At 38.3% G+C, this 22497-nt stretch overlaps 1 protein-coding gene across 4 annotated transcripts in view; it reads left to right on the top strand.

Annotated features, from left to right (window-relative positions):
• Positions 1–22497, top strand: part of FRAS1 (Fraser extracellular matrix complex subunit 1) — a 445842-nt gene that overhangs the window by 3459 nt on the left and 419886 nt on the right. For all 4 annotated transcript variants that reach the window (XM_073237418.1, XM_073237419.1, XM_073237416.1 and 1 more), the window contains exon 2: positions 4790–4821. In XM_073237418.1, the coding sequence (XP_073093519.1) occupies positions 4790–4821 (32 nt within the window). The remainder of the gene's footprint in view (positions 1–4789; positions 4822–22497) is intronic.

Raw genomic sequence — 22497 nt, 5'->3', positions numbered from 1 at the left:
AGAGTACCTCAGTTGTGTGTCACTGAGGGCTTAGGATGGTTCCTAGTTATTCTGATATCTCCAACTCAGCTTCCAGTACATCGAAGGCTAAAAAATACTGGTCAGATAAATGAGTATTGCCAAAACACATTCTTCTGAATTAAGCTTAGAGTGGCCTCAATGAAAAGCTGCCGTATGACCTTGAATGAACCACCTAACTTCTTTGGGCTGTGTTTTGTCATTTACCAAACACAGAAGTCTGTTGGGTGAAAGCTTTTGTTAATCATCCAACATAGAAAAAAAAATCAATATTTGCTGCCTTATTTGTTATCAGTTGCAACTTTCTAGTTCTGATTTTTATTTTAATGGTTAAAAGGAAAATGAATTTTTACAAGCAAATTATTGGCAGTGTTATTTTACATTGTCTTATATTGCCAAACTGACAAACTACTGTGATTTGAGAACTTAATAAAATCAAGAAGTCACAGAGAAATTTCTAGCAAGCATGGCTGCTTTCTGAATCAGACAAGTTTTGCTGTGACATTTTCTGGAGAAGAACATCTTGAGTTATATTGACCCATGGAAACCTTCTGAAGTTGGAGAGTTAGATAGAACATGTTGGCTTGGGGATAGAAGATTACTGAATTGGAGGGTAAGAGAACTCGAGTTCCATCATTCCCCATGTGATCATAGCCAGTCCCACAATCTTCCAGGCTTTTCCTCTAAATGCAATTTATGGAGTGCACTGAAAAGGATGATTTGATTAGGCTGTGTGTTTTATTTATGGGTGGGTCAGCATATTTGATTCCACTCTTGGCTGGAGACTTCTTTCTGTGTAAGATTAATTGTTTAAAACTCAGTGTTAAGTAACAGAAGTCATTGGCTGAGAAAAATAGCCTATCTCTTCATTTTTTTCATTCACAAGTATTTATTGAGAGCTTATTTGTCAGGTTATGTCTGGTAGGAAGAAATAGACATCAAAAAATATATTAATACCTGCCCTCAAGGAGTTTGTATACCCAGAAATTGTTAATACCTGTAATGCAGCCGTAGGGATATGTGAACATTGGTCTTGGTGGGTTTCCCAATATTGAATGATTGCAACTTGTCATCTTTTGGCTTTTGTGGCTACCTGCTTATGGAAATAAAGAGATGTTGTATTGTCATAGACCCCTGTTTCCATCATATGACAGTTCTGTTCTCTGGGGATTGGATTCTGGGGGTTATCCTCTGCATATACATTGTTTAGTGAGGGCATAGTCACCTGTATTCACTGTTACGGACTTGAGAGGCAATATCACTCCACTTTACGCAGACACAAGAAGTTGTAAATGCTCTCCACCACATGGCTCAGGAGAGGGGAGGCGACTGCCACATGGCAAAGTTGGAGCCATGTGCCAAATCTAACAATAGTTCTAAAACAGTTGGCCCATTTTCATTTTAACTACTCTTTTAATTGATCTGAATCCTGGTTAACAATAAGCAGGACATGAGCTGTCCTGTCAGTACAGAAAATGATCCTGTTTTAAGTATTCCATAGTGTATAAGCCATATGCTGAATTATAACACAACATAAAGCTTGAACATTTAAATGCCAACTTGCGGCTGCTTGTTCCTTATGAGTCATGTTTTTGTGATACCATGCTCTCCAAATCTCTTCATATCTTATGGTCAAATCTGCCATTATTTGAACGAATGGATCTGACATTTTGTGGCTCTTGGATTTAACTTCTTTCGTTTATGCAGCTTACTGGGTACAATTTTTATAGTGAGTAGTTTCAGGATGTGAGTACTGGTGCAAATTGTATCTCAAATTTTCTCGGAAAACTTTAGATTTTTTTATAGGCGCCTCATAAAAAAGTACATTATAATGTTCAGTAGGGCTTAAAAATAGGCATTTACTTATTTAAATGAAAATGAAGTAACATTTTGTCTGTATGACCTGCAAGAAAGGAACCAACCACATGGGAGGCAGGTCTCAGGATCTTGGCCTCCTAATCCATGATCACTTCATCATGCAGAACTTCATGCACTTTCTCACACGGTGTTGGGATTTAAATTGCCTGGCATCTGAGCTGCATTCCATGCCCAGAAACTGGCAAAGTTCTTGATCAGAGAACTCTAGCTCCTGTAGCCCCTTATTGGTTCTCCTTCCAGATCCACACCACCCGTCAGAATTTGCCTTGAGCTGGAATTTCCTTAAAAGTTCAAATAAAGCCATAAATCCTAACTCAGGTAGAGCTGCTATCATTCCAGTACTCCTTCACCGAAAAAGCAGCGAGTGGAGAGAGTGACTTTGCTCTTGGTATCACACGAGTTGTTCGATTAGTGAACAGGCCTCCACTCTAGTGCATAACCAGAAGCTGTACTCGGGACCCAGTGCCAACCCAAACTCCCAGCTTCCTCTGCTGGTGGGTGTGAAATGTGTGCTAGTGTGGGAGAAATATGCTTGCTTTGGAGACCTGCATCTGGCTCTGGGTGGTGATGAATGTTTGATAAGACTGGGCATCACACTGCAAGGGTTTGTTTTCTCAAGAGAGTAGAAATGAGGTTTTTGGAAGACATGTTAATGTAGACTTATTTGTGCGGCTGCCTTCTGGGTAGAGCTGTTCTGTTTTAGGAAAGCCCTCAGAAGGCAAAGCATATTTCTTGTAGAATTATACATCATAGAGTGATCCAAAATGAGTTATTTCCTCCTTCAAATGACAGAATTTATCAGCAGTTACATACCATTTTGACTTGAGTATCTAGCAGGTGCTTGGCTTAACCCAGTGGGTATATGGTGCCACTCTCAATGCTGCCTTATTTTTTCATGTTACAGTGAGTTTATAGCATTTGGCTAAACTTCCAGGAATGGGTTTTCACATGGGTACTTGCACTTGTTTTGATACTTGATTCCTTTTAAAGTTTTGAAAGGATACTACTTTGGAAGGTAATGCTATAGGGAAAGGCAATACAGTTATTTGAGGATGGTCTTAGTCTAAAGGTTAAACTTTGTTTATTCTAAAGGTAAAATTTTGTTAAAATGTAACTAAGTGATGATCCTTATGTTCGTTTTTGAAACATCAGAAATTTTTAAGTATGTCCATTTAAGTGATTTAGAAATTACATTGTGTCAATATGTATTTATGTGACTTATATTTGATTATTTTATATATATATACATCATGTATGAGTATTATATATATATTTACATATATTTATCATACATATATATATATATTTCCTTGTGACATAAAACTAACTCTTTGGAATAGAATATGTTAAAAAAAATAAGTAAGTTCAGAAAAATTCCATCCCAAAGTTTTATATCAAGTTATTTTTATTTGAATGTCAAGGGCAAAAAATCATTTCAGTGAATTTGCCCACAGAGATCTTTGATTCAAACCTGAAGTTTCAATAGCCATCTCTTTGTCTTTGAAGATTGTTCTTAATTCCATTTTTGGTGGATACAGTAGATCATTCATTTCCTGAGAAGTTAATATTTTTTGGACGTGACCAATGATCTGAGACCAAGAACTGTAGTAAAATGTGTCTTTCCCTCTTGGGATGCCTAGTGTGGCACATTGTCAAGATGTGCTTCTGCCCTGGCACGTGTGTGCTATTCCAGTCTGTTTTGCTGCCTCAGTTTCTGAAAGAGTAGCTGTTAGCACACTGCCTGCATGTTCCTAGGTTAAAAAAACACCTGTTGTACTGTTCAAAAACTGATTGAGAATGTGTGTGTAGTTTTAAAAAATTGCAGTTTTATATCGTTTTCAAAAATAAAACTTGGAAAAGGCTTATTTTATGATATGCTAGTTATTCAGAATATCTATAGACTGTCCTATTCAAATTCAACCTTCTTTTCTATTTAAAAGCAAATCGTATGTTGTTTTTATCTGGTGCTTAATGAGTGGAAAATATAAAAATGTATCAGTTCATAACCAACCCATTAGAAAAAGAACTGAGTATAAGGAGGGTGAAAAGAGTCTTGGACATCAGGGGCTCAGTAAGGGTTCTTTGCAAATGACTGCAGTCTCCACCACTCTCTTATGAAGTGTTTTGATACCCCTAAAGAGGAGCCTATTGTGTTAAAAGCATGAAATAGGTAACCAACCAGATACCTAAGTGGATGTCTACTATGTGAAGAGTTAGGGAAAACAAAGACGTAGAAGCCATCCTAACAGTACATGTACACTTTAGTGGGGTAGGTGAAGCAGTTCCACAGCCTTTGTAAGGGTGCCATAGGAAAGTATCCAGAATAATTTCCGAACAGATGATGCAGGCACAAGACACTATGAGCTCAGAGGAGAACGAGCATCCTCCTGTGGGCTGGAGAGCTTCATGAGGGAGATGGCATTAAGTTCAAGGAACTTGAATAGACCAAGTGCATCTCCAGAAAATAAAATGAGCAAAGACACTGACATATGAAAGTATTATTCTGGGATACTAAGTTGGCCTTGGGTTGAACTGGAGAATTTGTGTAAGCAAAGAGTGGCAAAAAAGCCTGGGTAAGTGAATTGGGACTAGTTTATGGAGGCTTTGCTGATTTATCACATACAAAAATACATTCTGTATTTGTAAGATGCTATTATAATTTATTTATACATTTATTTTTAAATTCAACCAGTAAGTTTTAATGATGCCTTCCCTCATGTGTGTCAAAGAAATCTTGTCTTGGTGTATGGGGTTATTTCCCCAGGGGCAGAATGCTCAAGCTTTTGAGATTGAGAAAGCACATTCGCTTTTAGCGAGAGTCTGCTGGGGAAGTGCCTATTGGTCTATGCATTATGCAACCCTTTTAATTCTTGTTTTGTTTTCTTCCTCACAGGTGCTTGTTTCTATCAAGGTTCCTTGTTGGAGGTAGGTCATTCTTGATATATTTGGTTTATTTGTTTTGAATGTAACATGCTTGGTTGAAGTTACTGAGTGAGTGAGGTGATCCTATCATTGTAGAATATGTTTATTTTCCTTCACAGTTTGACGACTATCCCTCATCCTGACACAATCATGCTCAATTACTTAATAACCTTTCTAGAGTGAATTAGCTCCATTCAGATACTCAGGTATTGGAAGAGAGCTTCAAACACCCAATATGCAGTTTGCATTTTGTGACTGTCCTTTGTGTTGTTTTAATCAGAGAAAATTAATCCCATTCTCTTGTCAGATATGAACTAGGGCACAGTTTGTTTATCTTCCTGTTGCATTTGCTTCTTTCTTTTGAACCCCCCTCCACAAATAAGCATGAAATTGAGTATAATATGGAAGTATAATAAGGAAGATTCCTGACTAATGCTTAGAATTATAAATTTAAATTTGGTAAATAACAAGCAAATTAACATTTTATCTCTGGACCTTTGCCACGTGGGGTAGAATTGATTTTGAATTTGGTGGTAGGATGACTTGGGGGAAAAGCTGGTACAAGTCTCATGCATTTCTTTTCATTAATAATGTACTATGGTGCATAACAGTGTGTTAAAGCCTTATTGAAAAGACTGCCTACACTCTATCAACTCTAATAAATGGTTTGACAAGTCATTCTTCACCACTTTTTTATTTTGATTTAATAAATGCTGTAATAAAAACAACTGAGATGGTTGGAAAGGGTTTACTCATTTATATCACAGCTGTTATTGACATGTGTGATATTAATAAGTCATCTTGGATTATCCTTGTGATGTTGAAATAGATGAGAAATATCTGAAATGACCAAGATAATTATGGATGTTCACAATAATATTCTTGAATCTGAACTTTATGTAATATAGTTGCTGCTCTGGAGATATATGGCTTTTTTCTTCCTTATATTTTTCTATTAAAGAATCAGGAGAAAGCCATTTTCCCCTCTCTTTATCATTCCTTGCCCTTAAAAGCCTACTTTTCCTTGTGTTTGTTCTTTAATACATCTTAGGAATCATTTTAAAATCAAAGTGCTGTTAAGTACATTACCAGTTTGGGGGAGCTGTAGAAGGTATTATAGACAAGTCAGTTATACCTGTTACTATAAAGAGAATTTCTTGTTGTATAGAGAGTAGTACATAGTTTTGCAATATGTTTTCATAGCTATTGATCCATCTGATACTTAAAATAGACCAGTGAAATAGGCAGACCACATATTATTTAATATTCTCCCCCCTCTTAATGAGGAACCAACAATGAGAGAGAGAAATGAAGATATTTGCTAAAGGTAATTGACCATTGAGGGGTAGACCAGGACCAGACAACTTGTCTTCTTTTTGCAGTTTTGCCTGTATCTGAAGAAAAATAGCTAGACTATCTTCTCTACTTGACAGTGGTCTGTGTTATTGAGCATTTGGATATGAAACCACCAAGTACTTGGAGAGGTCAGTTCCATCAAGCTAAAGGACAGGCTGTCCAGTCAAATTTGCATTTAATGGGTGATCTGACTCTCTTCAGCTCACAGCCCTGGCTGGTTCCAGGGCTCCTGGCTGCTCAGGGCTAGTCAGCTGTGCCACAGTGCACCAGCACACTCCTGACCCCCTCCAGGTGGCTTCTTTGCTTGCCAGACTGTTGTGTTTGCTCCAAAACCTCCTCAAGCCCAATGTACTTATTGTTGTAATTATGCAGCTCAGCCAGAAAGGCAATACATCCAGTATAATATAATTAATATTATTATTGACCAAATGTTCATTGTATGACAACCGTGGACCTGCTATTCTAAGTAACAGTGAACAGACAATATCCTTTGCCTTCACGAAGTTCAAAATCTAAAGAGTAAAACGTACAGAATGTCAGATAATTGCTGTGGAGAAAAACAATATACAGGCAGGGAGGTGAGGCTCAATAGGAGATGGGGCTGGCTACTTGAAATAGGATGATGAGAGAAGTCCTGCCTGAGAAGGTGACATTTGCACAAACACCTGAAAGATGTCATTGTAAGGGTGAGTCCCCTGGATAGCCAGGGGAAGAAAATTGCAGAGATGGGGAACAGCAAGTGTAAAGTCTGAAGGGAAGCTTGCTTGGCCATTCAAAGTGCATGGAGGTCAGAGAGGCTGGAGCATCTGATCCAGGGGAAGGAAGACTGGCAGGAGATGAGGTCAGAGAGGTGGGCGGGGCGGTGACACATATGGGGCCTTATACCAGCTTTCTCTTGCCCTTTCAGTGAGGTGGGTGAGCAATTGGAGGAGCTGGAGCAGAGGAATGACAAAATCTGACTTATAGTTTAATTAAACTGCTGAAATGTGAATGTGAAAAGAAAGAGAATTCTTGTTTCTAGGGAAACTATGTTGAATACTGTAAGAAGACTCTATAAAGGTGAGTCACTAAAAATTTACTGTCAGATTAAGTGTGAGAGAAACAACTGTAAAAGATTGGGGAAAAACACAAAAATTCAGAGAGATTCTGCATTTGGATTTATTTGTGGCCACATTAAGTTTTCTTTCCATTTTAAGGAACTTCAGATTGCAAATGGAGATGATGCATGGTGGACATAGTTAATTATCTGCATAATTCATTGCTGCTGCATAATCGATCTGGCCTTGAAGAAAAGCACTGCAGTTACCTTGCTGAAATGAAATGAATATACATTTATGTATTTTGAATTAAGATAAAGAGTTTAAGAACAGTTGTGTATACTCTTCTAGGATTCTTTGGTTAAACAACTTTCTGGGTGAGAGGTTTCCATTGTTAAGTGGCTTCCTGGTCAGAGCTGCCTCCGAGGTTGTGTGGGATGTCCCTGCCCAGACCCTGTACACTCTCCAAAGAGTGGGTGTGGTTGAACGTGGCAAAGCATAAGCTTTACCCAGGAGAATTCCAAACATATCAATGGGATGAGAACGTGGATCTAGGCACTGGCTGCTGGTTGCTGATTCTCAACCTGTCTTGTGAGGATTCCTCCCACTGATACCTTTTCAGTCTCATACTTAGTGCTTGGAAAGCTGTCAGATATAGTGGACCATTCACAGCCTCTCTGATTCTTCCTTATCCTCTACAAACCAGCTCTGTGACCTAGAGCAAGTTATAAAATCTTCTTGAATCTCTGTCACCTCCTGTGTGAAATGGGGTGAAGAAAGGCTCTCTTGAAGGGCTTTTGTAAGGTAAAGAGGGTAATGGGGGGAGACTCATAGATGCAGAGCCAGGCATATGCTTTTCTGCGATAAAAAAATTCCTCTTTACCAACCAAGAAGAAGAACAAGAGGAAATGACATTTGTTAAGTGCCTATTATGTTTTTCATACGTTCAATAATCCCAGGAAATAGGTGTCATCTTTACAGATAAGAATACTGAGGCTCAGAAAGTCTAGGTCACATGTCCAAAATTACACAGCCAGTCAGTGCCAGAGGAAGAGAGCATTCAAACCTGGTTCTGACTCTGAAAGCCATTTCACTGAGTGTGCCGTTACTTGCAGCCAAGCCAGTCTGCTTGTTGTCTCTGAACTCAATTAGCTTATTTCACCTTCAGTCTTATGTGTCAACTCCCTCCCTGCTGCACCTGCCATGCAGTTGTCTCTGCCAGTCTCTGTCCTGACCTCTTGTGAAGGCCATCTGTCCCTGGCTAACCCCTTCCCCTTTAGCTGAGGCTCTCCTGCACACTGTGCACTATAGTCATCATAAACAAGAAGTGTTTAGGGGGGTCATTCCATCTTAAAAAATATTTTATTAAAAAAATAAATAAATATATACACACATGCATACATACATAGATATTATCATATATACATATATATATACACATACAAACACACACGTTCTCAGTAATGTGTGGTGTTTCCCGACTTTTGACAGCTCTGTGCCTTACAGTGACACTCTGAGATGACCTGGTTCTAAACCGCATGTAGCCATCTCTCAGGTACTGACTGCAGGTGTTTCTCTTCTCCTGTCTGTGTCATTGTCTTTCCTACCTTTCTCTTCTTTCTATTCCTTAGGTCGGAAATTATCAGGAGGGACTCAAAATGCCCAGAAAGGTCCTATACCTTGAGAAACCCTGAATAATCTCTTTTGGGGTATGTTTCTTACCCCACAAATCCCCACAATGCTTGGATTCTCAGGACTTTATCTAAAGTCAGCCCTTTTGGAAGAGAAAGTGTGACCATGTTGACTCAGAAATCCATCAGAGGGAAACTACCTAGTTAATGTGTTTAACTGTGACAGGGACATTGAGTGTGAGGAGGAAAGTAAATTTTTTATTTCCAGGTTTTCACCTCTCTTCTGTTCTTTTCCAACTATATTGAGCAGAAAGAGTTTAGCTGTCTTTTGGCATCATCACAAGCACATAGTTCTCCTTTATTAGGTTCTCCCTGGTGAGTGGTTGGATTCTTAACCTCGGTTTGTACATCTGTGACATGGAGATGAACTCTCCACAAGGTTGTTCTGAAGGTTAAAGGAGGTCAGCGTGGAGCACTGAGCCCAGTGAGTGTGACCCATGATGCTTAATAAGGTTAGCTACTATTAAAGTTGCCATAAAACAGATATAATTGGAAAAGTTGGATAGAACCACTCTTATGCCCTAGATCGAAAGTGTGAAGTATTGGGATCTTCCTACTTTTGTTCACAAATACTGACAAAGTGAATCAGGAGGCAATAACTTTTAGCAATTTGAAAGAAAGAAAAAAATGTCAAGGGTAATTAAAATTGTGGAGTGTTTCCTACATACAGTATAGCACAGAGGAAAGATCCAGGCTGTGGAGTTTGAATCTTGATACCTGATATACATTTTCTGTTTGTGGCCTCAGATATGATATCCTGTACAGCCAAATCTCAATTTCATCTCCTATATAATGGAGATTGTATTCCTCATGGGGCTGATGTGAGGATTAACAGACAGCATGCTTGTGAAAGAATCCAGACTTTGGCAAGGAAGCGATGCTCATGTCATCTAGGTGGCAGCAAGATGTTGGAGTGGACATGACTGAGTGATAGAGGCCAAGGTGTCTGGCTTTGCATCCTGGCTCCGTAATTACTGTGTAGCACTGAGTAAGTCACTTGAATGAAATGAGGTCTCAGTTTCTAAATTTGTAAAATGAGAGAGCTAAATTAGACCCTCTCCAAGATTCCCTAGCTTGGTGCTATCCAATAGAACATTCCATATGGATGGAAATGTTCCGTAGCTATACTGTCCAATAAGGTATCCAATAAGGTAGCACCTCTTGTGTTTGCTTATTAGGTACTTGAAATGTGGCTAGTGACACTGAGGGACTGAATTTTAAATTTTGCTTAATGTTGATTAGTTAAAAAGTTAAATTTAAATAGCCACATGTGGCTCATGGCTCCTATTTTGGACTGTGCAGCTTTAGAGCTTTGAAATTCCTACTGTACTCTAGTACTTAAGCTTGAATTATAGTCTCATGGATGTCTCTCACCTTGGGTGAAGGCCTACTGTAGTGCTGTTAGCTGTTGTGAGGAAGTCACAAGAAGTTGTCATAGTACCTAGATTTGCTGTTTGTATATATAACTTGAACAGTTTTAAGGTCGTCACTGTTAAAATAGTCCTCTCCCCATATTATTTGATATATTTTCTTGAATAAAGGAAAGGGACAGAGTTACAGGTGAGTCCTCGCCTGCACTCTTAAAAATGCCACTGAAATGTTTTCTCAGCTTTATTGAGGTATAATTAACAAATAAAAATTGTACATATTTAAGATGTACAACTTGATGATTTGATATATGTATACACTGTGAGATAATCACCAGAATCAAGCTAATTAATGTATCTATCACCTCACTTAGTTGCCACTTTCTTTTTTTATCTTTTTGGTGGTGAGAATACTTAAGATCTACCCTCTTAGCAAATTTCAAGTACATGTTAACTATAGTCACATTGCTATACATTAGATCCTCAAAACGTGTTCATCTTGCATAGTTCCCCAGCCCTTGGCACCACCATTCTATGCTCTGCTCTATGAGTATCACTAGTTTAGATTCCACATGTAAGTGAGATCATGCAGTATTTGTCTTTCTGTGTTTGGCTTATCTCACTGAGCAGAGTGTCCTCCAGGTCCATCCATGTTGTTGCAAATGTCAGGATTTCCTTCTTCTTTTCCATTGTGTGTGTATATCACATTTTCTTTGTCCATTTATCCTTTGATATTTAGGTTGTTTCTATATCTTGGCTATTGTGCGTAATGCTGAAATGAACATAGGGGTGCAAGTATCTCTTCAAGATCTTGATTTCGTTTCCTTTGGATATATACCTGAGAGTGGAATTGCTGGATCATATGGTGGTTCTATTTTCACTTTTTTTGAGGAACCTCCATACTGTTTTCCATAGTGTCTGCACCGGTTTGCATGCTCCCCAGTAGCATACAAGTGTTCCACATCCTTCTCTCCACATCCTGGCCAGCACTTGTTATCTTTTGTCTTTTTTATAGTAGCCATCTTAACAGGTATAAGGTGATATCTCATTGTAGTTTATGCACATGTATATTGTGGTGGAAAAACACTGAGAGCTTCTGTTCTTAGTTGTAGGCCTTGTTCAGGAGGATTAAGGAAGACAATTAGAGCTCTTCAGTGCTAGTGTCCTTTTAAAAACTGATGTGCTATGGCTTTACTTTCTTTTATGTTGGGTGGTGAAAATTGGGCTCTAGGTGCCTAAGATGAGTCTTTTTTCCTTGCTGAGTTTGTATAAATTGCCATTGTAATCAGATGTGCTAGTTTCCTGTTTGGAAATTCATATCTTAAAATAATTGTGAGAATAATAATACAAGAGATTTTGTGCTTTTTATTGATGAATAATCCATATGCATTTTCAGTCTTATTCATATTTTTTTGTGGTAGGAACAGATGTTTTAAGTTAACAAACACATTTCTTATGCTTTGTTTTGAATTTTGGAGATGCTGAGCTTGGCAGCCATATTAATTTGTTCAAGCTATGTTGTCTATGTGTGATCATATATCTCAATTTTCTGGTCAGACCATAGACTCTCCCTACTGTTTTGTTTTTTGAAAGATTGTGTCATTTTTTTTTCCAAATTGCCTTATAATCTATGTTTTTCTCTCCATTTGTCTGTATATTGCTTTAAACTATATATGTATATTTATTTTATGCATAGTACATTTATATATGCATATATATATATATATATATCCCTAGATATAGAACTGTCATTCATTTATGACACCTTATGGTCTTGTCATAAAACCTCTGCTTATTAAGGGAAAATAAAATAAAATTACCAAATGGCAATTATGAGTTAAACCAGCTTGTTTTCTTAGAATTTGAACAGCAAATGTATAAAGAAAAGTTGGCTTTGAACATTTCATATGGATGGCATTTTGCTTCTCTGACAGGAAGGGACATTCAAATATTAAATTGTCATAAAATAATTTTAAAAAATCTGAGCAGTTTTATGCAAAATAAGTGCATAGTGTTTGGTCTGACAGTTAAGTTCTTTTAAGCAATGATTTCTTAGGCTCCCAGAGTTCAAAACCAAATGAAAGAAAGGGGGAAAAAGAAAAGCTTTCATAGTAAGAAAGTTTATTGTTAGTACCCAGGAGACCCTTGAGTTTGGGCCATGACCTATGAGTTCTTTCCTGACAGCTCCCAAGATTGGTTATTTATTAAATTTATGTCATTCCTTTCTTCCAAAGGGAAATTGAATGGGTGGTGGAGGGCCTGGGGAGAGGAAGGTGTCTACTGTGGAGAGCAGATTTGATAGCTCCTTGTGCCTTACATTCTTGAAATGGCTTTGTAATAGTGAACAGGAGAGAATTATTGACAGAAATAGATACTTATTCTTTGGAACTCTAACTGTGCTGAATTTTCCTATAATCCAGTGGGAACATAGTCTGAGAGATGAGAGAACAGAGACAGAACTGTGGTTGAGGTAAACCTCTCCCTCTCATATTTGCCATAAATATGTATAGCTATAGTGATCTGGAAATTTATTGGTCAACTTCCACTTGCTACAAGATATGTGTTCTATCTCTAGGTCATGTAGCACACCTTAGGTTCCTTACTTAACCTTTTCTCTTTTTCTCTACCTGAAAAATTCTAATTTTTTTCCAGTTTCCACTCCTTCCCCACATGACTTGTGTAAATCCTAGCTGTCAGCTAATTAGAAAGTTTATAATTCCTTGCCAGGGTTGCTTTAGGAGTGAGTATATGACCTAGTTGTGGCCAGTGTGATTTGCATGGAAGCATGCTGAGTTTTTGGTGCTTGAAAGAAACTCTACATATGGCTCCTCCCCCTGTGCCCTATTTCTGAAAAAGTTGAGAAACGAACAAAATAAACATCGAAGTAAAAATACCAACTTTTTGTTCCTTAATCAGTGAAGCTAAGGTGGAGGATATAGCTTTAATTTTCCTAGTCAACGGCCTTACTGATTCTGAACCACTGGAATCCAGCAGACTTACACATTCATAGACAGAGCTTTACTGAGGCAGCTTTCCCAGGTAGTAGGGCTGTTCAGGTAAGAATTGCTGTTTGGAGAAACAGAGGAAAATTTACAGTGTTCATTGAAAGGTTTGGTCCCTAGAAAAGGAAGGTAGACAAAACTGAGTTAACATGTCCAGTTACTCTTTTAAATTTACCAGTTAGATTAATCATGCCACCTTCCCAGGGTTAAGAAAGCCCCAGACTCATATGTTGATATTCCTTCACAAGGAGGAAATCTCAGGAGAAAGAAGAGTATTAATGGGAGATTTCCAAACTTAGTCTTTGAACACTGGCACATGTGATGTGATTCTTGGAGCTGATGCAACCATTCTGCAACCAGTAGACTTCCTAGTCAACACACAGAGGTTGATAGAGGAGAAAGATAGGAAGAATTTGATTCCTCAAGGAATTTGTTTGTTGATATGCTGACTTAACCAGTACAGGGATTAACCTTCCTGGGGAATTGTTATATGAACTAAAAAATTCCCTCATTCTTTAGGCCATTATAAATAGGATTTTATGTTGCTGTAGGCAAAATCATCCTAACCAATTCCCTAAAATCAGATGATGAATTCAGTTCAGAGCCCTTTGGGATAAATATCAGTATAGGAGCACAGCAGCTATAAGGTTATGGGTACCAACTCTCGATTCAGGCTTTTTGAGTTTGAGTCTGAGCTCAATACTCCTTGACCTTGGGCAAGCTACTTATCTCATTTTTAAAATGGAGATGATAGTTGTACATATATTATAGAGCTGTTGCAAAGATAAATGAGATAATACATGAATATACCTGGATACAGTAAGTACTAATTGTGCTAGCTATTGAGAATACTGTTAGTCATTGAGGAAACCACTTTTGATCTTTGCCTTAAAATATAGGTCAGTTTAGTATTGGAAGAGATGAGGAAAAGGCCCTTGAGATAGGGGATCAGTGTGAGTGAAAGCCGGAGTGGCAGAGGTAGTCCAGTTTGACTGAAGTGTGAAAAGTGATGGGATGAAGCACTGACAAAGGATTTTAAAATTCCAGATCACACAGGGCCTGGAATAAGGTATTTGAATTATATTCTGTAGGCAACGGGGACCCTTTGAAATGGAAATCATTTGCTCTTGAATTCTAACTCTGTCACTACTGTTTATTGTTGGAAGTGAGATATCACTGCACCTCCTCTGCTGTGTTCCTGCCTCTTCTTATTCTCACCAGGGTCCAGATGTAGTTGTTCTGGAGAGCTTTGGAGAATGTATGAATGGCTCTCTGTAGTTGATCATCATTGTCGAAAAAAGAAAAAGATCAGTTTGCAGAACTATTCCAATAGCCAGTCAGTACTGTTGTGTTCATTATTAGTTCAGCAAAAATGGGTTCATCTGGCATGATGTCAAGTAAAACTCTCTATTAATAGGCATAAATCCATTTCTCTAATACTGATGTTCATAATGATGCCCCCCGAGGTGGTGGTATAATCATTTTCCTTCTTCTTTAATCTAGTTGGCATTTCTCATTTCTCCTTCAAAATTTGCAAAGATTAAATTATGTTCCAAATAGTATTAGAATAAAGTACATTTTATTGCATTAACAATTTTTGTGATGGAACCCTGGTTTTTTGTATATCCTACTCTAGATTTTGAAGAGTATAGTTTTTCTCCCATGCTGGACAATAGGACTTACTATCTTCTTGTTTGTTTTTAGAATTTTATCAGATTTATCAATTCTTACATTTAAAGTGTTTTTTAAAAAGATCAAATATGGTAAGATACTTTAAGGAATAATAAGAGCTTTTGAAAAACATAAACTGCTAGAAAACATTCTTAGTATTTTGAAGATGTAGGAGGAGAAGAGGAAGATTTTATGGGAATAAGAAAACTCAAGTACATTTGAAACAGAGAAACTCTTGTTAAATGACTACTTCAGTTACTGATGTAGTAGAATAAATTAAGCTGTTGAAAAAAAGTCTTTTTATATGTCTTCCTCTGTCATTGATGACTTGGAGGAAAAATCTCAGTAATAACAGTCACAAGATAAATGTGAAGCATAATAAATACTCTGCACATCAAAGCATGTACATTCCTGTGAGATGTTTTTATGCAAACTTATTGAGGTCATGGATACTCAGTAAAGGAGATTGTATCCTTAAAGCTTAGAATTCCATGGTTTTGTACTATAGATTAAGAAGAGAACAATTAAAAAGTGTAAGCAATAGTGTTTTTAAAAAACCAAACCATGAAACCCAGAATATCATCCCAATTTTTGAGAATGATAGCTTTCTTTTTTATTTTTTTCTAATGGAATGGCTATGTTGTACTTTTTATTAAGTTAAAAGTAATATGTTTGTATAGATGAATATATGTAATATAAGTAATACACATACACACACATATTTGAGTAATGTAAGAAACTAAACAAAATATAAAAAGAGGGAAAGTCTCCATTAATCCAAGTATTTCCACAAACAAATATAATTGCTACTAAATATTAGACGTATTTATTGCAGAACTTTTTCTGTAAGTGTGTGTGTGTGTATGTGTTTAGCAAGACAGGCATCACAATACACATATTGTTTGGTCACTTGTTTTTGTATTTAATGATATGTAATGAATACCTGCCTGTATCAATACATATCTATCTACACCATAAACCCATTATGGATAAACCTTAAGTTATTTTAGCCATCCTTACTCATTGATATTCATATTTTAATATTTTGGTATTGTAAGTAACACTGTGATGAACATTCTTGCATGCTTTTTAAATTATTTCTTGAGAACAAAATATTTCCTGAGTAAATTCCTTAGAAATGCAATTTTTGAGCCATATGATATACATTTTTAAAAAGCATATTTGTGTACACATTTAATGTGGGTTACCAAAATGCCCTTCAGGGAAGTTGTACCATTTTTTTCTCTTTTTAGCTGGTATAAATTCTGATGTAAGGATAGAACCAATACCTGATTTTTGAATGAATGATTTTTAAAGGTTTATGGAACAGACAGTATTGACAAATTTGATAAAGTTAAAAAATATTTAACAATGCAAAACAGATCCCAATAGAATACAGACATTCAAAGAATTAGTGTTAACAATGAATTATGTAAGAAACTAATACTTCTAAAGAATTCATAAAAATATTTAAGAATGCCACCAAACTTTAGGAATTAAACTAGTTAAGAATACAAATAGAGAGTTTACATATGAGAAAATACAAATAGCAAACAAATATATTAAGAATCATTGTTAATAACCAGGTAAAAAATAAACAATAATAGGATATCACTTTATACCTGTTAGAAAAAAATTAATGATAAAACCCAATTTTGATGAGACTTTGGGAATTTGCCCTATGAAATTAATTTAGAAGAAAAATTATACATAGAGAAGTGTTCTTTCCAGCATTTACATTATAAACTGAGAAGTTATCTATATGTCTGTATTAGAGGAGTGGTTAAGTAAATCATCATAGATTAAGTTGGCACAGGACATGATATAGCCATTAAAATAATAGATGTGAAGAGCATCTAGCCATGTAGACACATTTATGAGGTAGTATTAAGTGAAAGGCAGAGTACTCAGTTCAACCCAGTGATCAGAACTATTTTTAAAAATGTGCCTTTCTGTAATTGGAGTCTGATAAGAGGAAGAGCTCATTTTATATCAAAAGGAAGGAGAAATCTCATAATTTGAGGGTTTGGAACCAGAGGAGAGGGAGAATGATGAGACAATGGATGGAGAAAAACAAGAAGGGACAAGATGGGTAGACTGGGATCAAACCTTAAATAGCAGGGACAATCTAGACAAGATTCTTTTTCAAAGATAGAAGCAAAGCAGAAGAAGGAAATGAAAATTACATTATTTAGGACTTCTAGTGTAAGTTTTGGAAGCTCAACTCAAACTGGCATAAGCAAAGCCTGTAAGTTTTTGCTCCCTTAACATGGAGGTGCAAGAGTTGAGCTCCAAGTGCAGCTGCACCCCACATGACATCTCTCTTGGCTTTACTGTGGGTTAGCATTATTGTCAGGCAGCCTGTTAGTGGTGGCAGCGTTGCTTTGCATAGCTCCAATAGCCTGTGTTCACAGAGAGCCCCTTTTGTGGGTGCTATCTCTAGGCAGAGCTCTAGGACACATTCTTCATGGTCTCCCTTGAGTCAAGGATCATACCCCCAGGTATAATCATACCCTCACTGGGGAAGAAGAAACCATTTGATTTACCACACTACCAAGGAGAGGAGGGCAGTGCTAACAATAGGAGCGTGCTGGCCAAAGAGAGTGGGGTGGATGTTCTCTACAGGGGTAAATACACCTTTGGAGGCAGCATGGCTCCTTCACCGAACCTTCAGTGAGAGCCATCGTCTGCTTGAGTGGCCGGGTCAGCAAGGCGGGAGAAGGCGTCACCAGAGCCAGGTCTCCTGTCTCGCAGCTTCTCCCGCTGTGGCCAGCCCGAGACTGCCATCCATGTTTATGTACTTTTATCTGAACTTGAGAAAGTTAGTTGGGCCCATTTCACTCTGTAATAAGCCTTTACTTGTCTGAAAATAACACTTAGCCAATCATGGACATATTTAAAGAATTAGGCCATGTTGATGTCCTTTCTGGTGATTTAGGGGAGTGATAGTAGAGTAAATGATGGTAGGTTAAATGTTAATGCATTTGAAATGGGATGCCCTATTATTGTTTTCTTGAAGTGCATGTTTGGGACCTTTCTTGGGTACTTAGTTCTTTGTTTCATTTATTTTCCTTTGATAAATAGCTTGTAGAAAGAGAAAACAGTTTGTAATGGAGACTAAAAATTTATTGACTAGAAAGATGGAGCTTGAAGAGTATGGAGCCAAACAATTCCCAGTCCTCTGTACGGCCCCCTGTACAGCCCCCATGACAACATCATTGTCCTACCATGAGGAATAAGAACAGAGTGGCACTTCAGGTGTTTAGGACCTTTAGACTACTATCTGAAAGAGTTATCGTTTCTAGCCATGGAGTTGTAGTGTGCCCCTTCCTCCCTTTGACTACTGAAAGTGTGGAAGAAATGAGTTTTGTGATATTGGAAGAAAGGTAATAAGTCTGATCATTTCCCTCTCAATTTAATGCCCTGTAGTGGCTGTAAATTAAGCTTTTCTTTCCCAGTGTAAGGAAGCTTTTTTGGGATATTTGACTTACTTGCTTCTTTCATTGAGACCCTCAAAGACCACTTTTATGGAAAGGAGACAGCCTGTCTTTTATCAAAGATAGAAGGTTAGCAACTCAGTGTTTAGGTGTGAGGCAATTTGCATTTCATGCTGGTGCTGATATTTTTCAACATGTGTATATACAGATGAGGGAGGTTGTTAGGGCTCAAGGACTATAGATACCACAGATTCAAAGCAGAGAAAAACTGGATGAGTTTGGTAGTTTAGGCAAAGGAACATAGAGGGGGGTAGGAAAGATTAGGGACTTGAAGGTGTCCTGGGTGGAAAGACGCAAGTAATTTTCTGTCAGTGTGAGTCCGAAATATTCATGAGTATTAATGTAAGAGAATTGTACAGAAACTGTGGGAATATGCTGGATGGAAAGAGAAGGAACAAAGAAATAGAAATGTGAGTTAAAAGGGCCTTTTTGAAAAAAACTTTAGGGGCTGCTGGCTTAACATGGCTTTTATAACTAAAGTTCGTATAAAACATGACTTAATACTGTGTTTCATTTCTTGTTGTTTTATCTCAATGTGGGTGTCAGAAGTAGCTTGAGTGTTAGTGCGAGGTTGTTCTATGTCTTTGCTTTTTGATATGTTCTCTAAATTGTGTATTTCTTTTTTTTTTGCACGTATCGTAACTTATCTCCTCTACATCTCAATTTTTACCCCGAACTGATGACATAATAAAATGTAGGAATAAGTTAGGAGCCAGAAGTAAGTGCTTTCATTGTCAGTATCTACAGTCATCTCCTTATTGTATTTTATGATTTTTTTGGTGTGGGAAACCATGGAAACTCTTCTGCCATTAGTTGTGTCTTGAAAAGTGCCATCTTCTGGACCCCTGAGTGCGCCTGAGCACCACTCAGTGTGATATTGTGTATGACTTACACCACACAAATGGAATGACATCTCACCTTTGGTAACTCAGCCCTTTGGCAAACTTGCCTGTGAGGAACATAGCTAAGAAGCAGGAACGGACAAAAAAGGTTTGTGAAGAGCCACATGCATATGCCCAGAAGGGCCCCATTGATTTATACCCCCGGGGCTGCAGAGAGTGGTCCTGTCAGTACTCCCGCACTTGGTGGAGGAGGCACAATTGCAGTGTTCAGTAGTGCTGCTTAAAGCCGAGACTGGTGCACTCAGGTGTTTCGGAGGAAGGCTAGAGGCATAGGGAAGTGCTTTGGGCAAAGATTTTAACTTTTATTTCCTTGTCATTATATATATTTAAAGCCATCTTTTCTGTCATCAGCAGGATGTCAAAAAAAGCCAAATCTTTTCTAAGTGGAATAGATTTTATCTTAATGCGATACATTCTGTTGTTCAGCGTCTGCATATGTGAATAGTTGGTGGTGTATCTGCTTTGGGAAATGCTGTGTGAAATATTGTCTGTGCTCAGTTCTGCTTCTACCATTGAATAGCTTAAATTACTCAAATCAATCTGTTGTACAAGAAGATACGTGTAAGTATTCCACGAGATACACATGGCGATGCATTCATTTTGAGCCCACAAACACTCTACCATCTGAAATTGTTTTATAGCTATGGAATATTTATTTTCAGTTCATTTCCAATCTTCCATTTGTGTGACAGGGACTGTATTTTTTTTCCTTTTTAATCTTTCAGTTACATTACCTTTTAAGTCTGCCCTAGGATGTCTTGCTGGCTTAGATCTGAAACCGGAAATACAGGCAGGTGGGGTTGGGATATGCATCTCTAAAATCTGTCCTCCTCCCTCTGCTGGAAAAACAAAGCCTCCCTAACTGACATTGAAAGCTTGTGTGTATTAAATTGGTGTTTAGTGACATTCTCTGATTTGTTTTGGGCCTGGGATCCCCATGGGAAATCTTCAACCTGAAAACTAATGAAATGCAGACATCTGATGTCATGTCTTAAAGACTATGAGGATGGGGTGGTGTAGCACCCCAGATAAGAAGCTAGGCTGTGCAGAGGGACAACAGGTTCCTGAGAGGAGAATCCTCATAAATGAGGGTGGTGTTCACCACAATGCAACCTTCCCATAGAACTTCCTGCAACAATGACAGTGTTCTGTGCCTGTGCTGGTGGCCACTCACCACGTATGGCTTTTGAGCATTTGAAATGTAGCTAGTGGGAAAGAGGAGAACTGGCTCATAAATTTTATTTACTTTCAATCAAGTTGAAGCAGCCACATGTGCCTAGTAGCTCCCGTATTGGAGAGCAATGGTGTGGACTTCCAGGGAAACTGATGACCGAAGAACACAGTGGCTCTAGGTGTAGTTCTGGGCGACACAAAACTCACCCCACCCAGCCTCTCAGAGCAATTTTGTACTGGGAAGGGAGAAGGCTGTGGGATAAAACTGAAGGAATCATATTTCTTGGGATTTGGATCCTCTTAGAATTTGGGAGATAAATTGGCAAGAACCTTAGCACTAGCACCTTTTTTCCCACCCCTACTGTGGCTGTGTGTGTGTGTGTGTATCACCACCCGTCCAAATTAGGTATTGTCCAAGCAGAGCAAGCCCAACAAAGTCCAGTGTATGCCCCAAAGCAGGGAATACAGGAGGACTCCAGAGGACAAGGTGTGCTCATGTCACCACTGTGGAGCCCTCCTGCAGGGGAGAAAGAGTGGGGACAGCTAACGTAACACGTAGGCAGGGAGCTGGAATAGGCAGACTGACAAAAGATTTGTATAATTTATACCAGTTTAGAAATACATTAAGTGCCCCTTAACTCCAAGAGAATAGACTAAACTAACTATACAAAGGAAGGCCTCTGCCAGGGGTCCTCTCCTGTGTCAGGTTCTCCTATCAGGAATCAGTAGGAAGCCCAAACAGCTCCACAGCTCCAGCTTCCTGACTGCTGTCATGTTGGCCACCTTTGTCATCACAGACAGATGCCAGCAGAGGCCTTTTGGGGTGCCATGCTGTCTTGCCTGAGGGTTTCAGCCCCAGGCAAGTTCACTATAGACTCAGTGAGACTGAGAAATGACAACAGAACTGTCTTGGGGTAAAAGGGTTTATACCCGGTTTTATTCTCTTGTTGGTAGGTTACAAATCATGTTTGCATCCAGCAGTCTGCAGGTCTGTGATCCTCCTCTATCTCTGCCTCTGCCCAGAGCACTAGGTCAATAACAACCCATTGCCTACGGGTGTGGAAGCAGTAGCCTAGCAGAAGGTTAGTTACATCATTGAGTAGTTTAGGGTTGGGTGAGGATCCTGGCCATGGGAACTCCCATTTTACCCACACAGCACAACAGGTGCCCTTGTCATCTAGAGGCAAATGGGCGTCTCTGAGTCAGAAGAAAGCCAGCAATACACTGGACCCGGCAGCTGCCGCAGGGGATTGTAGATCAAGGATGGGGTACAGGAACTCTACTTTCCCATGAAAGCTTCATTCTTCTTTCTCCTTCCCTGGTTCTTCAAAGAAGCCTGATTATTTTCAGGCATTTTTATTCCTCCTGACCATATCCTAAGGTGGGCCCCCAGCTCAGACTCAGTCTTTGGGCTAAGTCAGTGATTTCTTTTGTTTTTTCCTCATATCCCCCCAATATAGTTTTGAAAACCATGTACCTCCTTACGCATTTACAATTTTGTGCCTAAAATTTTCTATCATAATATGCATGAACTACAATGTACATAATTTTTTGCATATGGCAAACATTGATATTTTAGAATAGAATTGCTACAGTGCTGGAAAGACTTTGTAGCAAAACTGATGACCAAAGAAAGCAACTATTATTACAGGTCTGGCTTTGGGAACACAAACTCCCATCCTAGCCTCTCAGAGGCTGGGTATAAAGCATACAGTTTTCATTACGGTATAATATATACAGCCTTTATAGAAAGACCATAGTTCTATCCAGTAGATTCTGCATATTGTAGCAATCTGATTCCCACCATCATCCATCAAAAATACACAACAAACTTATCTTTACAGGAGATGTACATTGCTTCCTTTTCTCCCTAACCTTCCATTTCTGATTCAATTTTACCACAGAATTTATCCTCATATAATTTATTTTTGTGCTTGAAAGTCTTTTATTGATCACCCTATCATACTGCTCTGCAACAAAATA

The sequence above is a fragment of the Manis javanica genome, chromosome 5 (genome assembly GCF_040802235.1).
Source record: "Manis javanica isolate MJ-LG chromosome 5, MJ_LKY, whole genome shotgun sequence".
Classification (NCBI taxonomy): domain Eukaryota; kingdom Metazoa; phylum Chordata; class Mammalia; order Pholidota; family Manidae; genus Manis; species Manis javanica.
The sequence above is the reverse complement of the archived record's forward strand: the minus strand, read 5'-3'. Positions and strand labels throughout refer to the sequence as shown.